General features: G+C 32.2%; 1 protein-coding gene across 1 annotated transcript; it reads left to right on the forward strand.

The window, feature by feature from the left end:
* Positions 1–6,921: 6,921 nt before the first annotated feature.
* LOC100793162 (GLABRA2 expression modulator) lies at positions 6,922–12,438 on the forward strand. The gene is made up of 4 exons (XM_003551186.5): positions 6,922–7,459; positions 7,541–7,642; positions 8,468–8,739; positions 11,981–12,438. The coding sequence occupies exons 1-4, from the start codon at positions 7,186–7,188 to the stop codon at positions 12,173–12,175; spliced, it is 843 nt and encodes a 280-aa protein (XP_003551234.1). The 5' UTR covers positions 6,922–7,185; the 3' UTR covers positions 12,176–12,438.
* Positions 12,439–14,590: the final 2,152 nt, after the last annotated feature.

A 14,590-nucleotide genomic window follows, 5' to 3' on the forward strand; every position in this document is an offset into this window, starting at 1 on the left:
TGTGATCTAAAATTGAAATTGATTTCTAATAGAAACAATGATGACAAAATATATAACTTACCCATTATTTTTGAAGTAGTTGCTCTAATTGTTGGTGATACTGATGATCAAATGTGTAGAGATATGATACTTTAGACACATAGTGGCAAACTATAGAGAATCAATGAGTTGCATGCAAGCTACTTTAATTTGGGATACCCATTTTTATTTTCCTATGGTGAAGATGAATACAGTCACGATGTGCAACATGAAGATACAAATAAGTCTCAAAGTAGAAAAAGAAATAGAGTTACCATCAAAGAGTTTTTAAGCTTTAGACTCCAAACTAGAAAACATGAAGCACAAACATTGTTAAGATCACAATTTTTTTTTTAGCAATATGTGGTTAATGGTTACACCGTGATGGAGTCTGAAAGATTTTTTATATCAAAACTCATCAAAAGCAGTTGAGAGTGGATAAGTATAGTAGATTGCAAAAATGCCATTATCAAAATCAATCTCAACCATCAAATCTAGGAAAATGTATCATCTTACCATCTACCTTTGCAGGAGGAAGAAGATACATGGACAAATTGTACTTTTATGAGATGGCAATTTACCGTTATGTTAGATTCCTTGATTTGTTCTTGACTTTTACATGTAATCCGTGTTGGCCAAAAATTGAGAGGTTGTCAAGGCCAACTAATTTGTAAGCACAAGATTTCCCTAACATAGTATCAAGAATTTTTAAATTAAAGCTTGATCAACTTCAAACAGATTTGAAGAAGAAATAAATATTTGGCAAAGTTCTTGCATGTAAGTTAACTATATTGTTTATTTAATTATGAATATTATTTAATCTATTCATTCATACTCCACATATATATATATATATATATATATATATTAACTTTCTTTTCTTCTCCTTAACAAATGTATACATAATTGAGTTTCAAAAAAGATGTTTGTTTCATGTACACATCCTTATCTTTTAACATACATCAAGCAAGTACCCAACTCTTGAGGATATTGACAAAATCATTTCATCTAAGATACCGGATCAAAATCAATATATAAATTTATATGAGTATGTAAAGAACCACATGATCCATGGTCCTTGTGGCTCAGCTAACAAGACATCACCATGCATGAAAAATAATAAATGTTCTACGTATTATCCTAAAAACTATAGCCATTATCTATTTTGGATCAAGACGGTTATCCTTTATACAAGAGAAAAGATAATGCTAATGCCATTGAGAAAAATGGTGTATTTCTTGACAATCATGTTGTCCCTTATAATCTAAAGGTTTTGTTGAAGTACCAAGCACATCTTAACATTGAATGGTGCAATTAATATACTTCTATCAAATACTTATTAAAGTATATCAATAAGGAATATGATAGATAATAGTTGTCATTATTCTCAAACAAGTTAAAGATGGACAAGAGATATAGTGCATTGATAAAGTCAAATAGTATTTGGAATGTAAATACATTTCACCATGTGAGGCTTGTTGGAGATTTTTTTTTCTTTTCCAATTCAGGGAAGGACATCAATTGTTGAGACATTACACTCTCATCTTCCAAATATGCAATCTATTCTTTTTTAATGATGATGAATATATGGATTCCTTGCTTTCTAAGTCAAGTGTAAGGGAATCAATGTTTACATCCTAGTTGCAATCAAACAAAATATACAGTGAAGATAAAAGTTTTATCTATGCATAATTTGTGTAAGTAAAAAATTGCATACCTAGAAAAAGATGTTGGCAACCAAGAAAATAAGATTACATTATTGGGAGGTTGAATTGGATGCCTAAAACCACTAGTGAGTTGTTTTATTTAAGAATGATGTTTTTTGCTGCTAAGGGGCCATGCAATTATGAAGAAATCATAACTATTGCAAAACTTGATTCTCTTGCAAATTGAAGATTTCTTGCACTAAATGTGGAAGAGCTTAGATAATTTTCAGAATGGTTATTACTTGTGGGTGATAAAAAACTAGTCAAGCCAAATAATGGACATGTAGAAATAGAAATTCCTTATGAGTTTCTAATTGTTGACTTTAGTGATCTCATTTGTGCCATAGTGGAAAGCACATATTCAAACTTAGTTCAACAATACAAAAATGAGGCTTTCTTGAAATCTTGAGCTATATTGTCATCAAATATTGACATTGTTGACCAGATCAACGATTATGTTCTATCATTGATACTTGGTAATGAGAGAGAATATATAGGCTTAGATTCTTTTGACATGTCAGATGCAATTGATAGTGCACCACTGAAGGCAATTACTTTTGAATTCCTTAACACATTAAATACATCTGGGCTTTTAAATCATAGAATCAAGTTAAAGACTGACTCACCAATAATGTTGTTGAGGAATCTAGACCAATTTGAAGGTCTTTGCAATGGTACTAGATTAATAGTCACAAGACTGACAAATCATGTCATCAAAGCAAAGATCATCTATGGAAAAACATTGAAAATTTAATTTACATTCCTCAAATGTCATTATCTCCTTCCCAATCATCATGGCCTTTTAAGCTTGTGAGGAGACAATTTCCTTTGATTATTTCATATATCATGACCATTAACAAATCTCAAGGTCAACCATTGTAAAGTATTGACTTGTATTTCCCTAGACCAGTCTTTAGTCATGGCTAATTATATGTAGCATTTTTTAGAGTGTAGAGTAAACAATGTTTTGAGATTTTGATACATGACAAAGAAGGAAAAGGCTAAAAAACAACCACCAATGTTGTTTATAAGGAGGTTTTACAAAACTTATGGTCACTGTGTAACAACTTATATATTACTTATAAGCTTTATTTCCCAATATAATATTAACCATATTGCTTTTTGTGATGCAGAATTTTGGATAACAACAATTTTTTGCATTTTGGGAGCAACAAGTATAATATTTTGATTTATTGCACTCACTTTTATCATTTTACTATCCACCAAATCAATGTTTTTAATATTTCTTTCAACTTCTATAGGTTGTGGTCATCTTTGTCATTGGCTTACTGTTATATTTGACCAATAATCTCTATTATATATTTCAAAGTTTATCCGAAAAACAAGACTTTGCACTATATTTCATTATATAAGTAATTGTTCTTGACAGGTATGACTAAAGTAAGCTTAAGAGTAAGTTTCTCACACTATTTAAACATTTCAATCAGAATTTAGATTCTTACACCTACATGTTTTGAATCAGGACTATGACATATTATTCTAATTAGATGATGGCAAATTATCGTTAAGGTTATTTTGTTTGTTGTTATTTCAAACATACTCCCTATGTTTTTTATTTTCTATTGTGATATCTTTTTTTGTAAAATAAGACAATTGTATCTGAGTGACTTTTAAAAATTTTAGGCTATGATGACAACAGTATTATGTATAGGAATTGGTAACTTGGGTTATGCCCCTTATAAATATATTTAGGTGATTTTGCAACTTGCAAGTATGATTATTATATTTAGTTATTCAATCTGTGTGCTTTCTGTTCCCTACAAGGATAAAGTACACTTGTGGTATGTAACTTATTTTATTTTTCTTGAGCAGCATGACCTGACCACTCAAAAGGTAGAAAATATGGCACTAAAGATGAATATCAGTGACAAAATTTAGAGGTTTCATGATCTATAGAAAAAAACATCAAATTAGACTTGTATTTTGAAGATTGAGACATATTTGATTTGGTAAATTATATATATATATATATATATATATATATATATATATATATATATATATATATATATATATATATATATATATATATATATATATATATATATATATATATATATATATATATATATATAGAGATATATATATATATATATATATATATATATATATCTATATATATATATATAGAGAGAGATATATATATATACACACACATACACATATATATATATACATATATACAGATATATGAGGCGTGATCTGTGATGTTTTTAGAAAAAAATAATCACTATATAGATATAGTTTAAATGTCTTTACTCAGTACCCGTATACACACAATTCACGCGCTCCCCTCTTCCTTTTTTCACACAGAGAGAGATAGACATACCTTGATAGTAGTTTGATAAAATTATTTGAATAGAATCATGAAGTTGATTTTAACTACGGGTATGAAATTATGACGCGTCAAGTTTTTTGAAAGCAAAAATTACACTATAGATTGATAGTTTAACAGTGAATAATTAATAACTATACTAAAACTACTGAAAAGGCGTATATATTGCACTTTAAAAGCTAAACTGACTACAATTATGTATTTGTAACCCAACTTTATAATAGAGTTCACTATTATTTCAAGTATTTTATGAAAACCAAAGTATTAGTTGGCCAATCCTTTCAACTTATCTTGAAAAATTATGAATTTTTTTGTATGATGCCTCTGTGCATGTAGTTTAAGCTAAATTTTTAAACCAAGAAAAACTTAAACATAAAAATAATAAAAATTAATGTTTTTCTATTGACCCACCCAAAATTTTAGTTTTACATAGGTTTGGAAAAAGGTAAATTTTCCTAAGCAATCATTTTCATAATCTATTGCAAATTTAGTATGTTGTACCCAACACTCATATGAAGTTCTAGCCACTAGTTTCATAACTTTTTGAGCTTTGGCCTTTGAGAAATATTTAAAATTGTGAAGGGAAAAACAATACTTGGTCTAGAAAAAAGATAGAACACATATATGCTTAGGAATCAAAGATAAGCCTAAGATTAAATCATTAAATTAGGATGAAATATGGACAAAGTTTTCTTTCAATTTTTTAACATCCCAAATGAAAAAAATCAATTTCACAAGACAACATGCAACCACCAACACAAATACACCATGAACAAAACAAATCAAGAATCTTGGCAGTGAAACCGCCACCATCAACATGTAGAAAAGATAAAATGAAGTCAAATCGCACTCCCCCACTTATACCTTCTCCACATGCCAATCAAGAGAGGGAAGGGAAGCTTTGTGGTTGTAACAATGTTCTTTGGGTGAGAGGAAGAAGCTTGTTTGAAGGCTGAAGATGAAAGGTGTTGAGAATTATGGGGGTTGGGAGATTTGGAAGAGATAAAAAAAATCAAATTAGTGTGTGTGTGTGTGTATGTAAATGGTTTAGAGAAAGAAAAATGTTGTCATTTGCTTATGTAATGACATATAAAAAATGTTGTTTATGTAATGTGTACTTAATCCCAATTTAATATAATTAACATTTTGGCATGTGTTTAATAAGGGAGCAAGAAGGGGACGTGCTACTCAACTCCATTTTGAAAATCGATTTATGCAAAGGTTACAAGGTCTCTATGTCTCCAACAGAGGTTCATCTTCTCATGTCTATGCTCCTCAAGGCCTCTATTCAAAGGTTACAAGGATCGATTTATGTGCTAAAACTTGACTTTTTTAGTTTTTATATCAAATGAATTTATTTTTGGAGACCTTATATTATTATTATTATTATTATTATTATTATAAATAATTATTATGAATTAAAATTAATTTTTCACAATTTTGAATTTTTAATAATTATTTAAGTATTTTTGTCCCAAAATTCGTAATAATTTCATTTTAGCTCTATAATTTTTCAAACTTCTATGAAACATATTTTTATGTATCTAATCCAAAAATGAACTAACATGGTCAATTTCATCATGTTTTAAATCAAATCAATATTGATATGCTTTTGTAAACAACTAGGGGTATTTTGATAATTTTTGTCAAGATTTTTTGAGCTTGGAATTATGATATATATATATATATATATATATATATATATATATATCATTTTATTGTTATATAAATTTCTTTCTCATGTCAACCTCAAAAGTATAAAAATGGAGATGTAATTACCAACCAATTTTTTGAGTTCTTTGATGCTATGCTCGAGAAATAATTATAATTATTAGAAATAATGATTAAATAACTCTCAAAACTCTAATTTCAATGAGATACAATAGAATTTCAAAATTTTCTCTATCTTTTCAAAATTAATTCTATAAAAAAAATGTTCTAAAAGTTGGGATGTTACAAATTAGACCTTAAAAATTAGTTTGTAACAAAAAAAAAAAAATACATCCAGCAAAACTTTTGTAATTTTAAACTAAGACAAATTTAAGATCAATTTTTAACTTTTTTTCAACCCAAAATGTCAATCTCATTAAGCTTTTTAGATAAGTTTATTATGTATTTAAGGATTTATTTTATTTTAATATTTAATTTATGATTGATTTTTTTGTCTTGCAAATATTTCACTGTTTTATTTATAGTTCTTGTAAATTATTTTGTTAGTCTTTGCAGGTTTTTTTCTTTTTAGTTTTTATATATATTTTTAAAAATTTTAGTCCCTACTGACATGGAACTAGAGCTAGAGCTATCAAAATTGTCTCAACTCCAATGGCTTGCCGAGCCAAGGCAAGTCAGGTTATAAAAATTTTGGTCTAAAAAGGATTAGGCTTATTTGACCTGGTTTATCGAGCCTAAAGGTATTGCTTGGGCTATAAATATTTGGTTCAAATGCTATTAAGTAACCTATTTGGCTTGACATTTATTTTTATCTTTCTTTTTAAAACAAGTATAACTTTAAGAAAATAAAAGGTCAATTCAGCCTGACCGAGCCAAAAAAACATGGCCTATGAGAGATTTGGACCTGGTTGAGCTAGCTTTTTATCATCATTTGTCATGAGAGGTTAGATCCAACCCTACCAACGCATTTTGATAACTCAACATGACACTTGTAATGTGCCATTTTTTTGCTAAGATAACATTTATTGAATCATTTACTAACATGACACTTATAGTCGTTAGCAACTATTAGCCACATCCATAGCTATTAAAAACAAGAACTAATGACCAAAAAATAAAATTGAAGGACCTTTAAAAAAACTAGGAAGACTAAAATAAAAGAAATAGATAAGTTAGAGGAATTAAAAGTATAATTAAATCTTAAAATAATAAAAATAAAAAAAGGGGAAAAGAAAAGGAAGAAGGAGGCGTAAATTACTAGCAACACCCTACGACATCGAAAGGTTCAAAGATCATGGAAGAAAAGCGCCCCTCCAAGGTCCGCGCGCTAAAAAAAGCGAACCCATTCAAGCAAAATTACGACTCTCTCGTCGTTCCCATCCCTTCCTCTTCGCCCCCAAAATTCTGTTTCACAATCCTAACTCCAAATCCAAAATGGAACAACCCCCTAAGCCCGAAACAGTGACTGAATCGCACGTCCCGAACGGCTTCTCCACCACCACCACCACCGTCCCGAACGGATCGGGATCGGAATCCCAGGCCCCCAAGGAACACACCGCATCGTCGTCCAGTAGCACCAAAAAATCGGTGCACTGGAGCCCCGAATTGGTTACTGAATCCACGTTCACCTCTTCCCCTTGCGAATCGCGCTCCAATCCATACTTTTCCTCTTCTTCTTCCTTCTCCCAACCTCCCCCAACGTTCATGGGTCAGTATTTTTTTTTATTTTGTAATTTTATTTTTCCTTTGCATGCGCGTGGATGCGTATTTCCGTTTTGTTTGTGACCAGAGACGGTGGTGACCGTTCGCAATGTGCTGGGAAGATGGGGCAGGAAGGCCGCGGAGGCTACTAAGAAGGCTGAGAGTCTCGCTGGAAACACGTGGCAGCACTGTAAGTTTTCTATCTTTTTTTAATTTTTTTTGTCGTTTTTGCGTTCTTAATTCTCAATTGGGTGCACATGGAATAATGATGCTAGTGCTGGCTTTTGATTGATCAAATATCGGGAATCTAATAGAAATTTTTTTATTAAGGAAACTGGTGTTAGAGTTGTATAGATTTAAGTGTGAATTGGATTATTATGTATCTGCCAGAAATTTGTTCATTTCCTGGGGTCCCTTTAAGAAGATGTGATCACACGTTTATGTGGGATAAAATAGTTGCATGTGAGATAATGTGATCCATTCTGTATTTTCTTACGAGGAGTACGCTCCACGAACATGTTCTCTAACACACTTTTTCAAACACACTCTCCAATCGGTTAAAATTTGGTTTGAAACCCACAAATTTTGTCATTTTCAATAAATTTTAATTAATAAGAGTGTGTGATCAAAAGAGTGTGTTAGAGAGTGTATTGCTAGCATTTCTCTTTTCTTTTATGTCTCACGTGGACTTTATTATCTTTTTTGAGTTGTTTTGTCAACAGGATGTATCAAACTAACCCTTGTTGTGTGTGACATATACCTTAGAGGCTGTTTTTCCTGATGTGGTATAACTTATCAAACATTTCCTTGGTTTCCACATCATCATGCCAACCAGTGGTTGTATTGACCATTGAGCTGTATCGATTTACTCTTTATGTTTTATTAATCAGTGTACTTGATGAGTTGATGGATTTTCTGTGTCTTGTTATTTTTGCCCCTTGCATCTTTGTTGATGACAATGAGTCTTCTACATTACATAATTGAAATATACTTCTTTTGTTACATTGTGCTTAAGTGAAAACAAGCCCTAGCTTTGCTGAAGCTGCTATGGGGAGAATTGCCCAGGGAACAAAGGTCCTGGCAGAAGGTGGATATGAGAAGATTTTCCTGAATACATTTGAGACAGTTCCAGAGGAGAGGCTTCTGAATTCTTATGCATGTTATCTATCCACGTCTGCTGGTCCAGTAATGGGAGTTTTGTATGTATCCACTGCAAAGATTGCATATTCTAGTGACAATCCTATTTCGTATAAAAATGACAACCAAACAGAATGGAGCTATTACAAGGTACATATTCTATTTAGATGGACTGAATTGCTAGATACAAAATTTGCAATCATCAATGTTAGGAAACTAAGTAATATGACAACTATACAAATAAATCAGAATACAGCTCCTAAATAGATTATATTCTCCTCCCCAAATAAGAAACTTTCCAACACTCCTCTCAAGTTGGAGCATACAAATCATATGCACCAAGCTTTTTACTATGGAACTGAAATTCAAGGACCCCGAAGAGACTTTGTAAGGATATCTAGAGCTGATAACTAGAGTTAACAAACTCAATGGTAGTTTCCTTGTAGAGAACATTTTTCTCTAATAAAGTGACAAACAATTTCTATATTCTTGGTTTTTTCATGAAAGATCATGTTTGATGCAATGTGAAGGGCATCTTGATTATCACAACACAATTTCATCTTATCGACACTTCAAACTTTAACTCATAAAGTAATTGTTTTACCCATACAAGTTCATTAGTAACCATTGCCCTGGGCTGATAGTCATCATCTACATTGGACCATGGAACCACATTTTTGCTTCCGAGATACTCCCTCCAGACTGAAATATAAAGAAACAAAAAATAACTCACCCATCAAGAAAATTAGTTAACATCATTTAATTTTGATAATCTCAATAAAAAAAGTTAATTCATTTCCTAAAGTACCCTTTACATTAATTGCATAAGACAAAAAAAGAAAAGGTTGTTGGAAATAAAACTCTAATTAAATGAAGGGTCTTTTGGAGATACTATCATTAAATAAGAGTTAGTTAAAATTTGCTTATATGTTAGTTCCATACACATTGAATTTTTTTGCTTATATTTCAGTCCGGAGGTAGTACAAGATTACAACCAAAGACCCTATATCTCAGAATGGATTGCCTATCAATAGGTGAACCATATAAATCTTTGATTTGGAAATGACTAAACAGGTGTTTCTTCAATCGAGATCCTTACCTATTTATATCATCCACATGAACTACCAGATAAACAGTTAAGCCAATTGAAATTTGTCGGTAGAAAACTGAATGATCAGCTTTGCAATGAGTGATAACAACTTCCTGCACAACAATACCACCATACCAGATTTTCTGAATCTGGCTCTAGGAGACTGTTTTAAATCATAAAGAGTCTGTTTCAACTTACAAGCTAAGCTTGACTACCCCCCCCACAACAAACTCATATGGGTGATCCTACAGTTTGTATATTAGTAATACTCAGTCCATTTTGTTGAATTCTCTATTCTAGTGACTCCAACCATGTGTCTAGTAATCAGTCACCTCCTTATTCTCTTTCTATACCTGATTTTCATTGCTATAATACCATCTTGAGATGGGCAAATCGTGAACTGAATAGCTTGAGGAAAATAGCCTCAGCATGATCAATTGTATAAAATATTTATAACTACTATTAAGAAATTATGTAAATAAGGAAACTAATTAATAGGTCAACCATACAAATAAATTAGAACATACACAGATCCTAAATAGATGATATTCTCCCTAAATAGGAGATAGTTTACAGCAAATTCAATTCTATAACATAGAAAAGGGAAAGTATCAGCATGACATGAATACTATTTTTCGACTAAAATTTAGTCTATATAACTGGCTTATGAATGTATACTTTGTTTTTGTCAAATTTTGTGAAGCATTACCTCGTGAAATTGTTATGATGAAGACGGTCATTTAGTTTTTTACTTGTTGGCATGCATTGCAATTTTACAATTTAATATTGGGTTGCTGAAAAGACTTAACTGTTTCTCGGAGATCTATGTAATAATAAATGAGTTTCACTGTATTATATTGTCAAAATACATGAGAATTTTTTCCTTGGCACAGTCACTTGTGTTCATAATGGTTCTGTTTTTGCTTTTGGAGCAACTTTGGGTGTGCAACTGGTGTGGTTTTTAATTCATTTGAGGTGTGCATTGTTCTTAAATCATGTTGAGAAAATTTGAGAATATACTTTATCTTCCTTGTCTATAAAATAATAACCCTGATGATTATTTCCAGAAATTTCAGCCACATAGTTTTCACATGTGCCTTCTAAGGTCCACAAGCTTTTTGCTATAAAAAATGAAAGTTTAGCTGGATAGTAAAACCCACTTAAAGGCAAAATCTTAAATCTGAGAATTAATAAGGAAATAGATCATACCAAAGAGGATAAATCAAAATTTCCCTCATTATATTTTTCATCCTCTATTCACTTCTCTCTTTTTCATAGCCAAAACTTATGCTTGTATGCAGTTTAGTTTGGTTTACTATTAAAATGAAGTTAATTTGATCCCAGAGAGAAGTTTTACTCCATTCTCTAAATTGTCTGTTGGTTTTAAGTCAGTACTTATCTTTAAAATTTGTACAAGGATGTAATCTTTGCTGGCTCAGTGGTGTATGCCTACAAGCTGCTAGTGTATGTGTATCATTTCTCAATTATTTTCCCAAAGCTCTGTAAATGTGGAACTGGTATTGTATTTCATCATCATATTGTGGTCATTGGTCAGGCGTAAAATATTATATATAGAATTGAGGTTGATACAGATATTATTTAACGTAGAGGAGTCCTACTTAGATTATTTCAGAGATTTCTGATAATTGGTGCAGTGGTCAACTAAAAATATCCCCTCAATCCCAAATTCTTGAAAATGACTAGCTTCTTTCAGAGTGGGTCACTCTCCTGATTAAGAGGAATCTTCTTTTGGCTCTTCTACTATCTTCAATCATCTTTTCCAGAATAACTATGAACCACCTCAAGTCCTCAAAACCTTATCAGCTATAATATATCCATGTCAACTATTTTTATTCTTGTTAGCTCTTTATTGTGGACAATAATGATCTATGCAAAGCATGTGGCCAGCTCAAGTGTGAGACTTAATTAAACAATAAACAATTATCTTTTGCTTAAAATACACTAATAAATAACAAATGGCCAACTCAAGCGTGAGACTTGAATTAAACAATAAATAATTATCTTTTGCTTGAAATACACAAATATTATTGCAATGTCAGCTTTAGTTTTGCTTTTCATGACACTCAAAATTCCAATCTGCAATCCTTATCTGCAAAATAGCTACTTAAATACCATTCTTTTCTTTGTGAATCTTTTAATTCATACTTTGCTGTCTCCACTTTTATTCAGGTTTTTTTTTCCCTCCTTGTGATGTTCTCTTGCCTAAGTTGTCTGATCTTGAACGATATTGTATCCAAGTGTTATTTTTGTCTTTGATATGGCTTATTATGATGCGAGTAGGTAGTCATCCCATTGCTCGAGCTAAAATCAGTGAATCCTTCATCTAACACATCCAATCCTGCTGAAAAGTACATCCAGGTGATCTCTGTCGACAATCATGAATTTTGGTTTATGGGCTTCTTGAACTATGAAGGTGCTGTGGAGTCCCTGCAAGGAGCTATTCAAGCCGGCAGACAAATACAATCAGAAGCTTAGTCTGTCCAATGGACCAAAAGAAAAAGAAGCATAGTTTGTTCATACGTTTTAGTTATTTCAAACCCCAATTATATTTCTTGCCCTTCTACAGATGTTTGTAGATTTGATCATTATGGTCTTGGAACTGTTGATAAAATATCCTGTCAACTTTTTGGCAATTTTGTGGATATGAATTTACCTTAGGCTCATACCTTGGATCATTTGAGGGGATCCATTAGAATAATTTAGAAAAGTTGTATGGTCACTTTTTCTGTTTTTCATTACTTTCCATGCTCTATTTTATCTAATGCCTATAATTTGGTATTTTTTATAGATAGTACCTACAAAACAAATAGGTACTGGCTGTCATTACCTGACATTGTTGGTGTGACACTAACAGGGATGACATTTTTTGTTGCTTTTGCCTATTATGAGGGAGAATGTTTAAATAATGTTGTTTGGGCTCTAGAACATTTTTTAGGTATTTTTCTCATATGTGATGCACTCCTTGAAGTTATTGTTACCGACAGAGATCTAACATTGATGAGTGCAGTGAAAATTGTTTTTCCTGAGTCTACCAATTTATTGTGTCGATTTCATATTGATAAGAATGTGAGGACAAAATGTAAAATCTTGGTTGGTAAAAAATATGCATGGGATTATGTCATGGAAGCTTGGGAGAGTTTGGTGGATTGTCCTTCTAAGCAAGAGTTCGATGAGTGTCTTATGAAGTTTGAAATTGCTTGCTCACCATGACCAATGTTTGTTGACTATGTCAAGCAAACATGGATGATTCCATATAAAGAAAGATTAGTTAAAGCCTGGACGAATAAGGTGATGCATTTAGGAAACACAAAAACTAATAGGTATGACTACCCTTAGGTTGATCAAGCGTTCCAACCTTTCTACTATTGCTTGGCAAACCTCCTACGATATTGACAACAACGAAAAAAGTAAACACTTAATGCGTGACACATAAAATAAGTAACAGTGACAATTGAAAATATATTATACCCAAGCATGTCGAGGCATGTCTACATTACCAAGTGCAACTACAGGTGGTTCTACCATAATTGTTGTGGCCACCGACTGCTGAGGAGGATCTAGTTCAATAAATGTCTCATTATGCACCATGGGTGGATGTCTAGGAGGATCCCTAGCCTGCATTGGACTCATGAAGGAATGAGATATCATGTAAAACCACTCCATGTAGTCTGCTGCACATTGTCCAGGCACAACACATATCTGACCCACCGCTGCATGGTATTTAGAAAATGGAATCCATCTATCATCAATATCCTTTATACATAGAGATATGGTCTGCACATACCCAAACTGTCGCACAACCCTCTCTGGTCGGTGTATGACAATAGATGGACCCCATATGATATGTTTGAAAAATAAAGAGATTAGCTCAAATTCCTTGAATGCACGATGGTCATCATAAGGAATCTAGCACACAACATTAGACATCAATCTATCCAACCGCTTAGGATATGTCGACACTAGTAATGCTTTCCTAGACTTCCAACGACAAGCACATGGTTTCCTCTCATGATAATCTTTAACAATAATAGAAGAAGCAACAGTAGGAAAATGGTCGTAGATCCAACACTGCACATATTTAAAAAACAAAAAAAAAATCAAAACAATACTCAATATAAACTACAAAACTAAAAATTAAATTTAAAATAAATTATAAATAAGTCCTCTCTTATATAGTGACATCTCCTACCGAAAGATGGAAACTAGTAGTTTCCTTATGCCACCTCTTCGCAAAAGTAGATATAAGTCCCCTGTCGTCAATGTCCAAGGAACATGCAATCAGAGGACTCAATCCTATGTTAGCCACTAAGCCTTCAATCTTTGGAGTAGGCCTGCCAAGTTTCTCTACCTTCCTTCCACGGGAGGACAACTTCAACTCAAGACGTTCCTGAAAATAAAAATTTAAATCATTTCAACTTGAATAAGAAATAGTTATGAAAATATTATTTATTGAAAAATATAAATGCCTCTCTATTCCAAACTGTGATTGCCACATGATGAACATAGTCCATCAAAACTGATGAATCATGGGGCCTGCTTGGAAAACCCTTGGCATCAGCGACTACATCATCGTCAACTGCCTTTTCAAGTTGTTCATGGACATCGTTAGCTGCATGATCCACTTGCTCAACATCCTCAGCAACAGGTGCAACTTCCCTTTGTCTACGTGCAGATGTTGTGAGCATTTGCCATTGAGGGGCTTTATCCGCATCAACACTAACTTCTCTCCCTAAGGCTCTTCCTAAAATTCTGCCTAAAGCCTGACCCAATCCTTTGGTTCTAACCATAATCTACACATTTAAACAGTCATAACAATTAATGTCATCGTTCAAATAATAGTTAGAGTTGATGAAAGAACTTCCCTTTGTCATCGTTCAACATTAACAAGTA

The sequence above is a fragment of the Glycine max genome, chromosome 18, assembly GCF_000004515.6.
Source record: "Glycine max cultivar Williams 82 chromosome 18, Glycine_max_v4.0, whole genome shotgun sequence".
NCBI classification, from domain to species: domain Eukaryota; kingdom Viridiplantae; phylum Streptophyta; class Magnoliopsida; order Fabales; family Fabaceae; genus Glycine; species Glycine max.

Bases quoted from the DNA above. Each gene is read 5' to 3' on its own strand.
- LOC100793162 (XM_003551186.5), top strand. From the start codon at position 7,186: ATGGAACAACCCCCTAAGCCCGAAACAGTGACTGAATCGCACGTCCCG. The intron at 7,460-7,540 runs GTCAGTATTTTT...GTTTGTGACCAG, and splicing joins ACCTCCCCCAACGTTCATGG to AGACGGTGGTGACCGTTCGC. The intron at 7,643-8,467 runs GTAAGTTTTCTA...ATTGTGCTTAAG, and splicing joins TGGAAACACGTGGCAGCACT to TGAAAACAAGCCCTAGCTTT.